At 41.2% G+C, this 17,489-nt stretch overlaps 1 protein-coding gene and 1 long non-coding RNA gene across 8 annotated transcripts in view; one reads left to right on the top strand and one right to left on the bottom strand.

Moving 5' to 3' along the window:
* Nucleotides 1-3: 3 nt before the first annotated feature.
* LOC310757895 lies at nt 4-6,336 on the top strand. The gene is made up of 2 exons (XR_014545549.1): nt 4-492; nt 5,986-6,336. It is a non-coding gene; the product is annotated as an uncharacterized lncRNA (long non-coding RNA).
* Nucleotides 2,499-17,489, bottom strand: part of RBM6 (RNA binding motif protein 6) — a 54,743-nt gene continuing 39,752 nt past the window's right edge. For 4 of the 7 annotated variants that reach the window (XM_083603289.1, XM_083603290.1, XM_083603293.1 and 1 more), the window contains exons 7-21: nt 15,835-15,909; nt 14,050-14,110; nt 13,080-13,373; nt 12,648-12,808; nt 11,700-11,797; nt 11,204-11,246; nt 10,681-10,738; nt 8,984-9,075; nt 8,742-8,894; nt 7,390-7,479; nt 6,252-6,512; nt 5,285-5,359; nt 4,190-4,287; nt 3,658-3,787; nt 2,499-2,761 (exon numbers count right to left, since the gene is read on the bottom strand). In XM_083603289.1, coding sequence (XP_083459415.1) covers nt 2,636-2,761; nt 3,658-3,787; nt 4,190-4,287; nt 5,285-5,359; nt 6,252-6,512; nt 7,390-7,479; nt 8,742-8,894; nt 8,984-9,075; nt 10,681-10,738; nt 11,204-11,246; nt 11,700-11,797; nt 12,648-12,808; nt 13,080-13,373; nt 14,050-14,110; nt 15,835-15,909 — 1,815 coding nt within the window. In that variant the 3' untranslated portion in view covers nt 2,499-2,635. The remainder of the gene's footprint in view (nt 2,762-3,657; nt 3,788-4,189; nt 4,288-5,284; nt 5,360-6,251; nt 6,513-7,389; nt 7,480-8,741; nt 8,895-8,983; nt 9,076-10,680; nt 10,739-11,203; nt 11,247-11,699; nt 11,798-12,647; nt 12,809-13,079; nt 13,374-14,049; nt 14,111-15,834; nt 15,910-17,489) is intronic. The other 3 variants (XM_083603291.1, XM_083603292.1, XM_083603295.1) reach the window with 1 other exon arrangement.

Here is a 17,489-nt window from a genome sequence, read left to right on the forward strand (position 1 = left end):
TCCCGCTGGGCAGACAACCATTTTGTGAAATTTACATCGCCGGCAATCACGGCCATTTCATAAAGCCGGCGAGCTAAACAGAAGTCTGGAGCGTGTGAATACACCATGATGATGTTTAATTTTTTAAAAATAATAATAATGGCGAAATGATATTAAGTAGGCTTTCTAACACACGCCTTAATGGTACATCGCAATTCACATGCAGTCTATAGAAAAGCCTTTTCTGCAGAATTACCACGTTCTGGAGAAACACGCGAAGCACGTAATGGGTGCGATCCTGTGCGCATTTACTTGGTATTATGTCTCCTTGGGCACAGTGAGGCTTACTGTTGAGGAAGCATATACTGTACACAGGAATGGGGAAACGTCTCGCCCGTCGCTCAACTGAGTCTTTGTAGCCGGCGCCGCCCCTCCGTCTCCAGACGCGCCTAGTCAAGGCGGATTCTGGTCTTATTTTTGGCCCTATTGCAAATACATAAACGGGCCTTACAGGTAGGACAGGGAAACAAAAGGCTTGCCGCTTGTTTACTCACCGTATGAAATGGCGGGGAAGATGGTCTCCACATAAGGGGCGAGCGAGAAAGCGATCTCCCAATTTTACCCCCCCCCCCCGAATTCTAACCCTCCCAAAATGGCTGGCGCGGGTGGGATGCCTCTCAATACCAAAATATCCCTCAACAGCCACTTTCAGGAGCGACACCTTGCACTGCAGAATGACTCCACCTGTAGAAATAAGAGTTCAGCCAAAAGGGTGAATTTCCAAAAATAAGCTTTGAGCTACTATTTATAAAGGACTAATGCTTAGGGAACTAGTAGCACCTTAAAGACCAACTAAGTTAGTTCTTGGTATGAGCTTTCGTGTGCATGCACACTTCGTCAGATACGTGTGCATGCACACGAAAGCTCATACCAAGAACTAACTTAGTTGGTCTTTAAGGTGCTACTGGAAAGAAAAAAATTTTTTTGTTTTGACTATGGCAGACCAACACGGCTACCTATCTGTAACTGGAGCTTAGGGAACTGCAAGTGAAACCTGCAGCAACATTTTGTCGTGTGTAGCGATCGTCCTGTTCCTGGTTTCAGCTAGCCCTGACCTTCTCTAATAGATGTGGCCACAATGGGTTGCTTCCTGGCTGCCATACCTTTGGGGTTTCTTTCTTAAATACGTTTTGTATTTTTGCAAATCCCAGGATTCCCCCAAAGCCTGCCTCCTGTGTGTGATGGATGGTGTTGTCTTAGCTGCATAAGGACACACACACTGAGAATGTGTCATTTTTGGTATTTAGGAAGGTTGTTTGAAATTCAAATTATCAACTAAAAGGGGGGGGGGAAGCTTTATGGTTTCTGTACAAACTGAAAGCATTGTTAGCTAAATGTGCAACCAAGCACATTTGTTGGGAAAGCATCCTAAGCTTGTTTATGCAGAAGTTTGCTCCAGTGAGAACACTAGCACTGAGCTCCAAGCAGAACTGGATGTGACTTGGGACCTGTGGATGTAACAACAGGGAGGAAAATATGACTAGAACTGCAGCACCTCAGGAGTTCAGCCACTCCCCATCATTTTTTCAGATTACAATCTCTCACCTGCATACCCTTATTTGGGCTCTGAAGTAAGACTGGTATCATACTGATGCATATATACGTTTCCCCAGCAGGGATACAGTAGTGGGTGTGGAGGCTGTAAACAGGAAAATTGTGGCCTAAAATGGTTTGTGTATTTCTATTGCCAAACATTTGAATTTGCACATTGTTTAAATGCACCCCAGGTTAGTAAGAATTAAACCCTTTGCCCAAAAGGAGGCATTTGTTGTAAAAGCATAGGTTAAGAGGATATTGATATTGCCCACTCATCAAATGGGCGAAAAAAATACTAGGTTCTCATAATATTGTAGCATACTACAGGCTGGAATCCTATACATATTTACCCAAGATTAAATCCCATTGAACACTGTGTGACTTGCTTCTGAGCAGCTATGCTTAGGGTTGCACTGCCTATGGCTAAAACCAGCAGCATACCCAACTGGTGATCAACTATGATTCTTCTCTTCAGCTTAATGCTAAAATACCATGTAGCTAGAACAGCTAGGAAACTTACAGTGCTTCATAAATAGATGGGCTGCAGTAAGTATTAGGAGGCTGCAATGTGGAGCTTGGTAATTTTATATAATATCTGTATCCATCTATAATTGCTTTATTGTTTTGGCAATTAATCTTATGCAATTGCTATTATTTTCTTTATACATTGTGCTGTATCAATTATTTTGGTAACATTGCACTGCTTTCGATTTCCCTTTCTGTTCTTATGAAGTCATTTATTACTTCTTTAATATTTCTATATTGTTCACTGTATATCAATGATCTTATTTTCTTTCACTTTATGAAAGAATTAGGCTATTATATAACAATGTACTATCATTTGAAAGGCGTTTAAACAGAAACTATTTCTCTGGTAAGATTCAGTTCAAAAATCTGTAAAGAGGGAAAGAAGAGACCAAACATTGACTTTTTTTGTTTTATTCCAAAAACAAAAACACACTTCAGCAGCAAAAAAACATTGATTCAAAAAACAAGACAGACACAAAGAAGGGCCGGAGGGTATGGGGTGTGTTGGGTATGGTGGGATGTCTTTCCAGGTTCATTCAAGTTCCTTGTAGCGGGCAAACATGACTCGCCGCACAGCATCTCGGTATGTTTCATTAGATTGCCTTCTGCTGGGCCTCCCTTGGGTCCCTAATCCTGCTCCCCTCTTTCGACTTTCAGCCTGGAAAAATAAAGAGAGGGAGGGAGAGAGAGATAAAAGCAGCTAGTTGTACTTGCACCTAGAACATTCACCAAGTTCACTTCTTATCACTAGGGAAGGAATAAACATTGCTTGGCATGTTACAGACAGGTCCAGTTCAGGCATTCATCAAACTCATGAGGGTGAAAACTGCCCCTCCCCGGAAAACCCCACCCATGGAGGCTCCTCATGTCTTTCCACTCACTAGGCAAAAATCAGAAAGGAGCCCCCATGCAGGGACATTGCGGGCAGGACTTGCCTGCACATGCACACACCCTATCTCTAGACAGTTTTAGCCCTTTGCGTGTTCAAGTGAGTACCTGTACAATCAAAAGCCATTTCAAGCTATTTAAAACATAGCTTAACAATATTGCTTTGAGTAAGGATAATGTACAGAGAATACATAATTTAATACCAGTTAGCTTTGCCTAAAAAATGCTGTAAATAAGGACACTGAGTGTTTGGTCCTTTAAGTGGCCATGCTATGCCACCTCCATTCTTGGGGATTCTTTTCTGAATCCCACCTTCAGCACCACAACCCACCTTGCTCCAGTATTGCCAACCACATTAAAAAAAAACATACCCCTCACTTTCCACTTCATTTAAGTGCTCAAGACAGCTAACATAACAGGAGTTAACAAAAAATATAACTAGAACAGCAATGTTTTCATGTGAAGACTCTGCTAATAAGAAGGACAGATTGACTTCCCAGGGCAGGATATTCCATATCCTGGGTGCTGAAACCAAGAAGACCCTTTACCTCACTTCCACTAATAGCACTTCAGATGCTAGTAAGCAGAGATATTGCAGGGATACTGTTCATGCTTGTAAGATGCAATAATTCAAAACAGTTGCCTTTGCAAACACAAGAATTTTACCTCCACTGGTGACGTCATGCCCTGTTCATTGCGACCCAAACCTGAACCTTCCTTCCAGCCCATAGCCTGCATCATACGGCTTCCTTTGTTATTGCTCTCCAGTCTTCCTCTATCTGAGGGCTTGTAGTCACTGCAAACAAATGTAAGTATGCTGGCATGAATAAACTTTCAGGAGCATATCTGCTATAGAAATTATTGTATAAGCAATAGCGTGTTTTATAGAGGCAAAGAAACTTTAGGAGCCGGGCTGTTAGCTGCCTAAAGAATGAGCATCTAGGCCAGGGTGCATTAATTTTAATACTGTAGATCTATTCTGAATAGAACTTAGCTGGATACAACCTAAAGAGTTGAGAGGCACTTCAGTTCCCACCATTACCACCATCTGTCAATTCAGCAAAGCTGTTACTATGGCATCCCTGTAAGATAGTCATTGAGCCTCTAACAAAGAGAGACCACACTTTGCAAAGCAGCCTGTTTCACTGTTACGGAATAAGCTGGCAAAAACAACTTTGAGATAAGAATGTCCCAATACCTTTCAGAATTCCTGAAATTCTTCGGTCGTTTTCTCTCTGGAGAGTTCCGTTCCTCAAATCTCTCTCTTCTGTCACCTCCTTTTTCTTTAAACCTTCCCTTTATATTAAAAGGCAGAGTTAGTGAAGATGTCATCACAGATTTTCCCTCCCAAAATGCATTCATTCACTAACAATTATACATTTGTGCAACTAACCTAAGGAGTGGAGAAAAATTCCCCAGTAGTCCCTCAGCACTGCAACAGAGCATCTTGCTTTATTTTTCAGACATTTCCAAACAAGCATCTACAAGAGCCTACCCATCTTATTAACTTTGTATTATCAATGTAATATCAAAGTACAAGTATCAGCCACTTTGATCTTGCATCTCCATAAAATTGAAACCATTTGGTTATCTTTCAGGGTGTTTAATTTTCTTTGGAAGTGTGGAATGAAGTGCTAGCATTAAGGCAGAGAGGGGCCTGACATTTAGATCCAAGAACACTGCTGCACACTGAAAGCAAGACTTTTCTGTGGGCATAAATTTAGCAGTCAGAGTCTACATCTTCTGACAGATCCATTTTGTCTCTCTCCCTATCAAGGCAAGACGAGAGCCAGTGCAGTCTCTCTGCACAGCTAAGAGAAGAGTCTCCAGGGCTGGGTGTTTATAACAAACCATGTTCCTACACGATCAGGTTGCTTAATTCTTTCCCACTTGGAGCCTTTATTGGCACTTGACTTTATTTCTAAATAGCAGGTAGACTAATGGCACCCAGAAAAACAAGGTAAACAACAGCACTCTCCAGATGGCAAGGGAAATCTCAGGGAGGCACAGAGGTCACACAAAGGAAAGTTCTCAATATCAACTGATGGTGCTGCTTAAGGCTGTCACGGCATGACAAAAAATTGGGTAGATGATGGATGATTGTTTAATTCACTTTCAGGACCTGGAATCTAGATACCTGCTGCACTGTGTGTGTGTGTGTGTGTGTGTGTGTGTGTGTACGTACACACACACACACACATCCAAGTAAGCATTGGTGGAGCACACAGGGAATTAGTGTTTTGTTTATGCAGAGCCACAGCTGCACAGGACCATACAAAGCAGATGTAATTACCTCACGTTCTCGCCTCTCCAAATATGCAAGCTCTTGTTCTGATTGTTTTATTTTACGATGAATTTCTAGGTTTTGCTGTAAGAAGCAAAATGAATGAATAGCTTTTGAATTGTCTCACTTCAGGCAATGAAAAATATTTATTTTAGCCATGTAAAATGTTTAGCCATTTCTTAAATTTTGTAAGATAGTAGGATGTATGGGCAAACATTTGGAAATAAAACGAAGCGCTATACTAAATTCCAACAGCTGAGTACATATTACTACAAAATAAATATGCCTAAGAGTACAAAATGAAAGCAAAGAAATTTAATTTATTCATATCCATTCCATGTATTGCTGTTCCTAAAAAGACAGTTTTCATTCTCTTAAAAATGGCCACCTGAGGCCTTGTTTCGGGTGTCATTGCCAAATGAAGCTTGGGCACCAACTTGGTGGAATGCCCTCCCCAGAGAAACTCAGCAGGCAATGACTGTTCCCTTTCAGGTATAACCTGGGATTTTTAGGAAGCCTTTGGCTAATCTAACACTGTTGTTGATTTCTCAGTTGTTTTGATTTTTATTTCTGCTGAGAAGGGGATTGGAAAGGTTTGCATTGAGCTCATTTTGGGGAAAGAGTAAACAGGATCATAATGATCATCTAACACTTTCTGATATCTCCCACAAGCTCACATGTACCATCCTCTTTCCTTCGTCCCTTTTCAGTATGAACCATGGTTTAATGCTACACCTGCCTTGTGGTTAACACAATCTGAAACCAGGATTTGAAGCTGTTTTCAAAAGCAGGCATAACACTAGCAGATCACAGCACTGAAAAGAGAAAGGAGTGCATTCAAGCAGGACACAATACAGGAAGGAAAGAGAAATCAGGAAAAATTACATCTTTGAGAGGCACTTGTGAAATATGGAGAAGTTTTGTTAAATGAAGTATGAATAGCAGATTCTCCTGAATGGGCTGCTTTTTTCCTTACTTTGTGAAGATTGGAAAGTTGTTGATGCTTGATCAGGACTTCTTTATTTGGAAACTGTCTCCGGCAAAGTAAACATGCTAACTTATTCCAGTCAGTCAGCTTTTCTTCATCATTTTCAAGCTTCTGTGGCCGTTCCTCCTGTTGCACTGGTGGCCGTGGAGGCTGTGGCTGTGGTTCTTCTTCTTCCTCCTCCTCCTCCTCATTGTCACTGTCTCCACCATATTCTCCTAGGAGTCCTATCAGAGGATTCACCACCTTTGGCTGAAGGGGCGGGAGTGGGGGGGGGCAGAATGAGAAGCACATACAAACCAAAGCCAATTCAGTGGATCTGAGGTCTTAGATGCCTTAACTGATGTATTACTGGTCTAGTACAGTTGCTAAGTGACTAAGCTACAATCGGAAATCCCTGGTTTGAATCTCACCTCTACCATGAACTCACTAGGGGGGAAACTGATAGCCAAAATGTAAGAAGACAAACGGAAGGAATGCCTGCATGCAAAATAAAAATAATTGGGAACTGGTACTATTGTTGCATAAATTTGACTTTGATTCAATCCCTGATTGAAACAAGAGACTGAAATGGTACAGGCCATTCAACTAGCTCACAAGTTGAATGCAACATTCTGCTGCATGTGTAGACCAAATCTAAGTCAGCACTGCTGTCTCTTCTGTCTTGCACATGTTGCTCCTGTTGACATGTTGCTTTTTTTGATGCACATTACACGGACAATTTGAAATCTGTTACAATTTCTCCTCATTTTCAATCAATTTAAAAAAACTGATATGAAGAGAAATGAAATCTAAACAACTTAGCCCATCAAGAGAAACACTGACAACAAAATCCTATGCATGCAAGTTTATTCAGAAGTAAGTTCCACTAAGTTCAATGGCTCCCACTTGAAAGTAGGTTTAGGGATACAGTCCAAGAGGCCCCCTAACCACACAGCAGTCCATTCAGTGTTGCTGCAAGAAAGAGGGGGACAGGACACTCCCTGCTACAATGCTAAGAATTGTGACTGACTAGCTTACTACAACATGCACCAGACAAATTTCAGCAGGACAGTAAGCCTCATACTTGATAAGATCAATAAATAATAATTAAATGTTCCAGATGACAAATGCCAAGTAAAGTCCTTACTGGGGGTGTACTCTCTTCTTTTTTCACTGTTGGAGGTAGTGGTTTTTTAAAGACATCTTCTGCAGGAAGTTTTTCTGCTGGATTCTCATTCTGAAACATTAAGACTGGGAGTTAAAACTTATTGCCAGATCGGCTTCCCCACTGCCTGCCTCCAACCATTTTTCTTACTAGTACCTTTACTTCCTTTACAGCAACAAGCATAAAGGAGATACATGGTTTCTTGTCTCTCCTACTTTTGCTATCCTCAGTTATACTCTTTTGCATCTAAGAATGACAAACTGGCTGAGAGTCAGAGGGGTGTTCAAAAGGGATTGTGTAGCTGGTAGATACTTAGCAAACAGTGCATCAAAGCTGTAAGGAGGAACACGTATGCCAAGAGTTGAAATCTGCTACTGGCTGTATGAGATGTTGAAAATATGCTTTCAGCTCCTGTTCTTGAATTCAATTAATGTTGCTCTTCCCTCCCTGTTCAGATCAAGTCAAACTAGCTTTTAAACAAGGGCAAGTGCAATGCACTCATTTACTGGGTAACTCTTAGCATGTAAGATTCTCTGGAGATTACACCACAAGTATCAGACCAGATTGTAAATGGAAACTTGGTATTTTAGATATCCAGTTTACTACTGGAAAATTCTCCTATTTGTTCAGGATGAGTCACAGGAAAACTGGAAGCTTGAGCAGTTTGAGGAAGCAGCCTGTAAATCAAATTACAGTCCTTTGTCACTCTCAGAACTTTTATCTCAAAAGAAGAAAATAATATTGACAGTTATACTGAACTATTTGTGCCCATTTATGGGCTTACTAACACCTCTCTTGGAACTCTCAGTTCTGGATGTGAACTGGGTTTTGCTCTCTTGGCAACTTCAGGGACTAAGTAGGATTGTATGTTTTCAAGAGTGAATGGTTATTTTTAAAATGTTGTCTACACTCAAGTGGTCTGATCTGCAGTGTACCATCTCAACAGTCCAGTGAATCATAGTATTTTCTACAAATAATTATTTTTATATTTTAGTTACTTTGCTTGCATCTTTTAAAATACACACTTAGGTTTAATGGCACTTGGTTTCTGGATCCACAAACCCGTGCCCACCTTTGAAAGAGTGTTTTATCTGCTTGTTTTTATGATCAAATGAGCTTTTGTGTTCATGAAGAAGCTGGGTGCCTTAAAAGGATTATGAGTTTAAAAGGAAATTGGATTATCTACAGGTTAAGCTAAACCCTATCTATTGCATATTTTGCAAATTCCTAGACTTGCCTAGCTGCAAAAGCAAGCTTTGACTATGGCAGCATTAATCTTTGGACCATGCCAATTTGTACAGTTCATAAGAATGATGATGGCGCAGCTATTTTACCTTGGCCGACTTGTTTCTGTGCCTCTCTCTTCTCTCTCGGTTATCTCTACTGGATGGCTCATCACTTGCCCTATCCCTATCCTGGCTCCTGCGCCTCCTCCCAGTATGCGGTGGTGGGGATGAAGATGCTTCTCGACCCATTGGAACATCTCTCTGGAAGGAGATATTTGGTACATGTTTAGAGAATATTTTTTCCTGGCACTGAAATGGCAAAGTGAGCACACACATGCACATGCCCTCACCTGAGTATTGGGATCATAGTATACCCCTGTAATGGGGTCAAAATAGTTTCCAGTGTCTGGATCATAAATGAATGTGGACACATCAGAGGAAGCTGAAGGGGAAAAAGAAGTAAAGACAAACATCATATATTTCTGAAGGTGTCAAACATTATTTAAATAAAAACAGAGATGGCCCAAGACATTCTGGTGTTTGAGGGGGAAGATTCCAAAAGGGTTGCCAGGATAATAAATATATATTACACTAAATAACTGCTGTTGCTTAAGGATACCCTGAAACTCTGCCTTATGGTAAGGCCAGCTCTGAAAGAATGAGGTAATGCTTGAGTAGAAATTATCCTGCTCAGAGATGAGATGATGAAATTTCAACCTAAAAATTAAATAAGGACGAGGTGACTAGCACTACATATCTCTACACATTGTGCTTCAATGTAATTCTCTCCAAGGAGTGAGAAAGTGTCACTTTTTTTGCCTGATAATTTCCTGAGGCCTCCAATAAGTGTCAATCCAACAGAAGAGAACCAGTCAAATTATAATCAAGTCAGGTCTTGGGGTGCATGTAAGAAATTAGTGATTGCATTTGGTATCACTTCAAATACCCTTTCTAAGCTGGTAATTATGTGGGGCAGGGAGAGCTAACTTTTCAGCCAAAGACGTTCAGTCATCCCTCCCAAGGGCCACTCAGCAGTTTCAGAGAGCTCAGTCACACACATACACTTTCTCACACACAAACACAAATGCAATTAAATACTGAAACATGTGCCCTCTCAAATACAAACACATGCAGACCCACATACACAAAACCAGTACTCACAGCACTCCCCACTCCAGCGCTAAAGGAGAGGGGAAATGCTGGCTTTTTATCTTAAAGACTAGGCTTAATCTTCAGTATCAGTGCTATGGTACATAGTGCTGAGATCAGAGATAAAAGATTCCTATGGCTACCTTTTGGAGTAGATCTCTAAAGAACAAGCAGAGGGATTCTATCTTCTAATCGCTCTCTAAAGGATAGATAGCTTGATCTCCTGATCCCATCAGGAGATAAAAGTTGTGGGGACCAATGTCTACTTCCTATGACTTGGTGAGCCAGATATGGCTCACAGGGAAGCCACATTTAGCGCAGGGAAGCCTTACAATTCTACACTCAATTTGGCTGAATTTTTCAAGTCAGAAAAAATTCTTGCAAGATTTTCCAGTCAGAATAAAAGTCAAACATAGGATTAACACTTATTTCCACTGAAAAATCTCCGATGTCCAATACAAAATACAAAAAACAGGAAATTTAAGGCTGGTGTACACGTTTTGTTTTGTTTCAAAGCATACTCAGCTTCGAAACGTGCATTTGCAAAAACTTCTAATTGTTATTGAAAATGTCAACAATCCTTTGGGCAGAATTCAACCAAAACATCTTGTCAGTGCAAGGATTTCCATTTTCACAACTAGACTTCCCCCTGCCCCAAATCTGCTCCAGATGTTTGGGGAAACCCCTAGAATAGATTTAGGGGGTGCACGGAGGGGGGGAGAGGAGGGAAGAATGTTCTGTTGCACAAGTCTATACTGATGGAACATTCACATCAGTGCTTTGTTGGATATAACCCTATATAAGGAACATTTTTAAAAATGGAATAAGGACACTGAGCTTTCACAAGTAGAAAGTGACCAGAAGAACACAGTAACAAGAAAATGAAGTTGAGTCTTACACTCTGATCTTCGCTTCTGTGAGTCAGCGCCTCTCCTGTCACCCGTGCCCCGTTTGCCCTAATACAGAAAAGGCATTTAAAAACATAAACCAAGAAAGCAAAACATCTGGTGGACATTGCCCCACAATTCAAAGTACTCCAGACTAATCTGCATGTACTGGGTTGTCATGCAATAAAAGGTACTGATGTATGCTTCTCTGACCTAAATGTGCAACTCAGGAAAGCCAGTATGTGGTCCTTTATTGACATCGAAAGGCGCTAAGTCAGATCAGATGTGCATTACCGAAATGCCTACAGAAGAGATGACCTTCTCCTGCTCATCATGGAGGAAGATTGGAAGGGCAGTAATCTGAACCAATACTGGAAAATACAGGTAATTTCCCTAGTGGCAACTTCTATAGAACAGTTAAGAATGCCAGCAAACACTCATAAATCAAACTCTTCAATCCCTCAGTGTCCGCATAGCTGAGAGGCAGGAGTCTATTCCCTCAGAGGGCCATCACAGATTGTACTACAAGCATACCTGGCTATAGCGTGGAACATCACCGTGGTCTCCATATTCGTTTCTAGCAACAGAAAGAGAACATCTGAATTAATACCAGTTTTAAGTTTTCTGAAGATGCTACATGCATGGCAAGTGTTACTTTTGCTTCACTCTAATGTTACTAGTTTCAGTGGGCAATTTGGTCAACAAGAAACTTGGCTTTATAGCTCAGTCGGCTGTTGCTCATGTTCACTATGACTAACTTCCAAAAGGCTTAGATGTGATATCACCACATTGTTGCAAAGGAACTATGAGCTGAGTTCAACAGCACAGCCACCTTAACAAGGAGATTCAATTGCATATAGTCATAACACTACTGTTTTTTTTGTTTGTTGTTTTTGTAAAAAACATCCTCTGCAAAATTTCCCTCAAATGTATAATCAAGCATCAATCTGAATGTTTTGGTGCCTGGTGTAAAAGCATATGTTGATAACACAGAGTCATAATTGTGCATTTTTAGTGAGGTTTCTATTACCTCCTCTTTCCGGTGGCTAGGTTTACATCCACAGCACGGCCATCTATGCTGATTGGGGGATCCAGATCTTGTAAAACCTTCACTATGCGGACTGCTTCCTGTGGAGACAAGAATCCAGTTGGGGGTGGGGGGGAGACAAGTTTGAGCCACTAAGCCAGAAATAAGTTGTCACAATAATAATAATTTTATTATTTATACCCCCACCCATCAAGTTCCTCTAGCAGCCCTAAGTCCAAGTGAGTCCCACCCGTCCCCAAAGGAGCTCTCACTTTCCTCCTCTTGGTCACCAGTTCCCTCTGACACCAGTTGATCCGAGGCATACTCTTTCTCTTGGCCCAGCCTTTATGCCCTGAAGAAAAAGCTCAAACCCAGACTATGACACATAGCCACAAGGAGTTCAGAAGTTTGACTAACTATAGCTCAGAATTACAGGTGAAATCAAACAAAATAGGTACTCTCTACCATGGTTTTCTAAAGCAAGTCAACTTCAAACTATGGTTTATGAAGCTGGCTTGTTTTTGTAAACCATAGTTAAGGTTAACCACAGTTTTGTGTTTGGAGACAACACTGAGCTGTGCTTAATAAACTATAAAGTAGAAGCTTTATGGCCACATCAGGAGGAAGAGCATCCTCTTAATGCATTAACTATCAACCACTGCTGGCTAGCCTTGGACAGAGAAGGCAGAAGAAAAAGTTCCAATATTGTAACTAAACATTATACACAAAAACACAAGCCAGAAGGGGACTCCGTCACATAAGAAGATAAAGGCACAGGAAAACATCCAGTGTTGCTCCAGATTTGACAGAATTGTTCTTCCTCTCCTTCCCCGTGAAGCACATGGGGGGGGGGGAGCTACAGGACGGGTGACACTGTTTGCACAAGTGTATGTCTACCATAGAATTGTCAATACTATACTGTGTGGTGGTGGGTGGCGAATGACAACATACAGCATGAGAGTCCAGTTCAATGAAGCCATAGGTGTAGCCCATCCGACCGGCTTTGTTCTTCATGACACGCACACTTGAAGTAGACAAGCGGACGTAGGGTGCCAGAAGTCCTACAATCACTTCCGGCGGAGTGAAGCGAGGGATGCGTTTTAGCATAATTGCTGTTACAAAGTTACAAGGAGAAAGTGAAATATTAATTCACGAGGAGAAATGTACTTCATCTTTTCTGTCATCCTGTGTCAAAAGCTCCTGGTATTAGGCTCAGCAGACTTGAAGACTACTCAGTGTTAAAATCAATAATGCTGCAGAACACAAAGAGAATTCTAAACTGCAAGCTTCAATTCAAGCCTCTTTTTGCAAGTTACTCAAGTCCAAGTATCCATTATGAACTCAGTCAGTAAGACCAAATGGTTGCAAGTATAATCTACTTACTTTTACTCTCATCCTCCTGATGTTTGGTTTCTGTGGATTCTCTTCTTGAACCATGTTCTTGGTTCTCCCTTCGAGGTGGGTACATTTCAGAGTCCCTTTTCTTTTCTTGTGAAGGCCATTGTTCCCTACTTTCATCCTTCTTGGGTTCAGGTTCCTGAGGTTGACTTCCCGGCTCAGAAGTAGGTTTCTGAGGAGAAGGTTCCTGTGGAGGAGCAGGGTCCTTAAGAGGTTCTTCCTCTGGTGTTGGTTCCTCAGATAACTCTTCCTCCCCCTTTTCAACCTTTTCTTCTGTTACTAGCAAAAAGTAAAACAAGTGAAGCCCTGTCTGCAGTAACCACTGTATTAAAACTGTTCTTTTAGTCCCTTATACGTACTAGTGAAAACTGTTTTCATCTTAGCCATCTACATATTATAGACTTGTTAATGATTTACACCAGTGATAGGCAGGATCACACTAACAAACCAGATACAAGGATCAGCATAAACATGAGTAGCACCACTTGATCCTCTAAGTCTCCATCATTAGCCTTTAACAGCTTGGGAGGTAATTTCTTCCCTTCCTCTCTCTTTGGTAGTGCCAGCTTGCCAACATAGCATTACTGAAGAGAGAGACTTTGGATGAAACACTGCACTTTCAAGCAAAAAAAAAAAAAAAAAAAGGTATTGCAACTCATACAAACTTAAAGACTGTTCCAAGTCTGGACCAATCTCTCTGTCAAGGAGAGTTCTTGACTAGTTTTAAGTTAACCATCTGCAGAAAGGAACACAATAACTCTACCAATAATGCTGGCAGTATTTGCTAGCACATCATAGTTGAGGAACCTACAGCCCTCCAGATGTTGTTGTTGGTGTCAATGGGAGTTGCAGTCTACAACATCTGGAGGGCCACGTGCATCTCAGTTTTTTATTCACTTAGAATTCACACTACTATTTGTTTATTTAAATGTCAATTAAACAAAAGTAGGCTCACCATCTCTTGGGAGTCTGCAGTAATAACAGGATGAACGATACCCTACTGTGGACACTTTACACTGCAATGAAAGAGGCACAGCATGAGGGAAAGACACTTAAAATGTTTTTTCTCCATCCAATATACTTTGTAGCTCTTATACAAATGCCATTGCTTTATTAAAGCATAAGCTGAATGTTGCATCAAAATGTGTGTGTGTGCTACCACCTACATCTCCAGGGTTGTTGGCATCTGTCTGTTTTGAGAGACAATGGAATGTGCCTCTAGGGATGAAGTGAAACCACTGCATTAGGCAATATATATGGTGGTCCTGGGCTGCCCAGATGACAAGACCTCGCTGATGTGGTCCAAAGGGAAGCAGAGCAATATGTTTGGCACCAGCTTGGCTGTAGGAGTTCCCGGAAGGAGGCATACAAGGCGCCATCCAAATGTCTTAGGGCTCCATTCCGGATTTGTGTAGGATTCACTCCTAAGCCTTTTCTTGTCCCAAAGATATTCCGCAAGAGAGCAGAGGTTTGAGACCAGAGTTTTCCTTCTCCTAGACTGATGAGATTCTTCTTCCCAGGTTGTTGAGCCCCATCTGCCCCAATCTCCATGGTATTGTGCAGATAAACAGCATGTGTTGTCATGCTAGTGTTTACCCAACTCTTGAAAGTGGCAGCTAAATGAATTGGGGTGGGTGGGGGAGGGAGGGAGGGAGGGAGGGAGGGAGGGAGAGGAAGGATACTTACAGAATGACACATTATGCTTCCCCTGCCCCCCAAATTACACATTACTGGAGAGACGCAAACTGGCAGCTCCCATGCATCTGCTCATAGTGAAGTTTAGGCCTTAGGCAAGCAGCACCGGAGCCTGTGTCATTAAGAGGTCTTGAATTCAATGGAACAAAATCTCAAAGCTGTCGATTATCATCGCTCCTCATTGGCAATATCCAAGTCTTATGTACTTCAATGGAATTTGCTTGTAATAAAACCTGCTCTTGATGAAGCTACCTGTGAAGGTTATTATCTTCATTGTTTACAGCAGCCCTATATATTACAAAGCATTTTGCAGTAGTGCAGGTTCCTTACTTTTAATGTCTGTTTTTAAAGTACTGCAGGTGCCAAATAATGCCCATTCTGCATTTGTAAGAACTTGATCATTTAGTATGGCAACTCCTACACTTTGGAACTCCCTGCCTATTGTGATCAAGCACGTACTGAAAACACTGCTGTTTAGATAAGCCTACCCAGATGCTTAGGAAGTTGAGGTAATTTTAATCTGTTTTAGGACTTCAACTTTTGTATGTTTTAAAGTAGAGTTAATTTTTTTCTTTATTTTACTGTTTACCAAAATTGTAAACCACTTTGAGGGGTTGTTGTTGTTTTCTTCTTACAGTCAAGCAGTGTATAAATTTTATGAATTAAACAAATAAATAAAGCAAACGGGGGAAATACCTCCGGGATTTTTATACTAGACGCCAATTCACAAACGCCTCATTTAATTCGAAGAAGAATTCTCAACTCAGAAAGCATCTAGTTTTGTGCACATTCCCTCCCCTGCCAATGGGGAAACTCTGGCAGCACCATCCCATGTGGGGTTAGAAAGATTCCACATCCCAAAAAAATCACATTTATTTTCTCAGCAGAGGGATGATACACATATACCCACGACATTCTTAGCAGCTGGAGATCTCTCCCCCAGAAAGTAGCACACCAACAGGATAGCATTCAACACACTGTATCTGTGGTCTAATTCTCAATACGCTTTCTGAGATAACTTGCAGTTCTCTTTCCATATACTCACACGCCTGCAGTGCCAGAATTCAGGCGACTGGCTGTATTCCAGAGTCACTTCTTTACCACCAATCACAAGGTGTCCCTATTAAAATCAAAAAGAGAAAGGGGAATTTACTTGCCAAACGTAACAAAAACAAACAAACCTGAAGAGGGACTTTATTGGGGAAAGTCATGTGGCTGATTTAAACACCTGAAATGTTGGAAATGAATGAAAACAAACAAGGAAAAGGTGACTTCCATTTCAGATACATCGATTCTATACTGCTATAAGCTGACAGAGCAAAAATCTCAAGTTAACTCTACAAAGAGAGGCAAAATGGTATTGCCTTTAATAAAGGTTATACATGTGCGTGTTAAGAGAAAATGGAGATGATCAAACTAAGTTTTAGCCATATGCTACAAATACAGGCTGGACTTAATAAAGCAAATTTAATGGTAAAGACATTTACACTCTGATCCTAAAGAAGCCACTGCTTGTCTAGTTTGCCTGCCATGTCACTTTGGCACAGACATGTAACAGCATGTTTTAGTAGAGATTTTTGGAGTTGGAAAGGACCATGAGGGTCATCTAGTCCAACCCCTGCAGGAATCTTTCACCTTGAATCCACAACCCTGACTGAGCTATGTTGTGCTGATATGACTGCTACCCAGTCATATGATATGAGGTCCAGTGCTGAGAAGTGAGGTTACAGGGAACCAGGCAGAGGGCCTTCTCCGTAGTTGCACCTGCCCTGTGGAATGCCCTTCTATCAGATGTCAAAGGAATAAACAACTATCTGACTTTTAGAAGACATCTGAAGGAAGACCTGTTTAGGGGAGTTTTTAATATTTGATATTTTATTCTGTTTTTAGTCCTCTGTTGGGAGTTGCTCAGAGTGGCTGAGGGAACCCAGTCAGATGGGTGGGGTATAAATAATAAAAATTATTATTATTACCCCTTACCTGATCCTAAATGGTGTGTGGTAGTGCAGAAAGTCTTAGGGCTTAAAAAATAATAATTACTTTTTCCATACATATATCTTAAGACTCAGATGCATATTTATTTCATTGGCAAGCTAGATGCTTGACTTGCAGGCTAAACACAAGGCTTAAGCAATATCTTAAAACACGTCTCCCTTTAAAAGCTTTGTCAGAAAAGGTAGGTTACATCTCAAGAGATTCTCAGCAGTGCTCGTCTTATGATGAAACCAAACAGGTGACACTTTGCCAGTTAGAATCTACTTATGAAATATTAAGCACTAAAAACTTGTGATGGCCTACATAAGAGGATTTAATGTTCAGCTGATAGGTGGTACTCGAGTTTATTAAAACGAAAGAAATACCCTGTAATCAGAACAGTCGGTTCCTTCAAAGGATGACTAGAAGAAAGTAAAATACCCGCCTCTCTACACTTTTAACCTGTCATCGATACAATTATGATGAAAAGGTGACGGACATATCTAGCACCGTTTTTACAATACAGGAAATGCTTCTGGCACTAACACATTGCTCTTTACCGAAAAACAGAAAGAAACAAAACCGGCACCTTCTTTTGACAAAACACAAGGGAACGATCACTCCAGAGTTTTGTTATAAACTCCAGTGGGTTGGCGGAACTGCCAGAGCAGATGGGGTGTGTGCATGAAGGGTTACACAGGAAGGGGGGGAGTCCTGTCACATCTG

This window comes from Podarcis filfolensis (assembly GCF_964270895.1).
Source record: "Podarcis filfolensis genome assembly, chromosome: 2".
In the NCBI taxonomy this organism is placed as follows: domain Eukaryota; kingdom Metazoa; phylum Chordata; class Lepidosauria; order Squamata; family Lacertidae; genus Podarcis; species Podarcis filfolensis.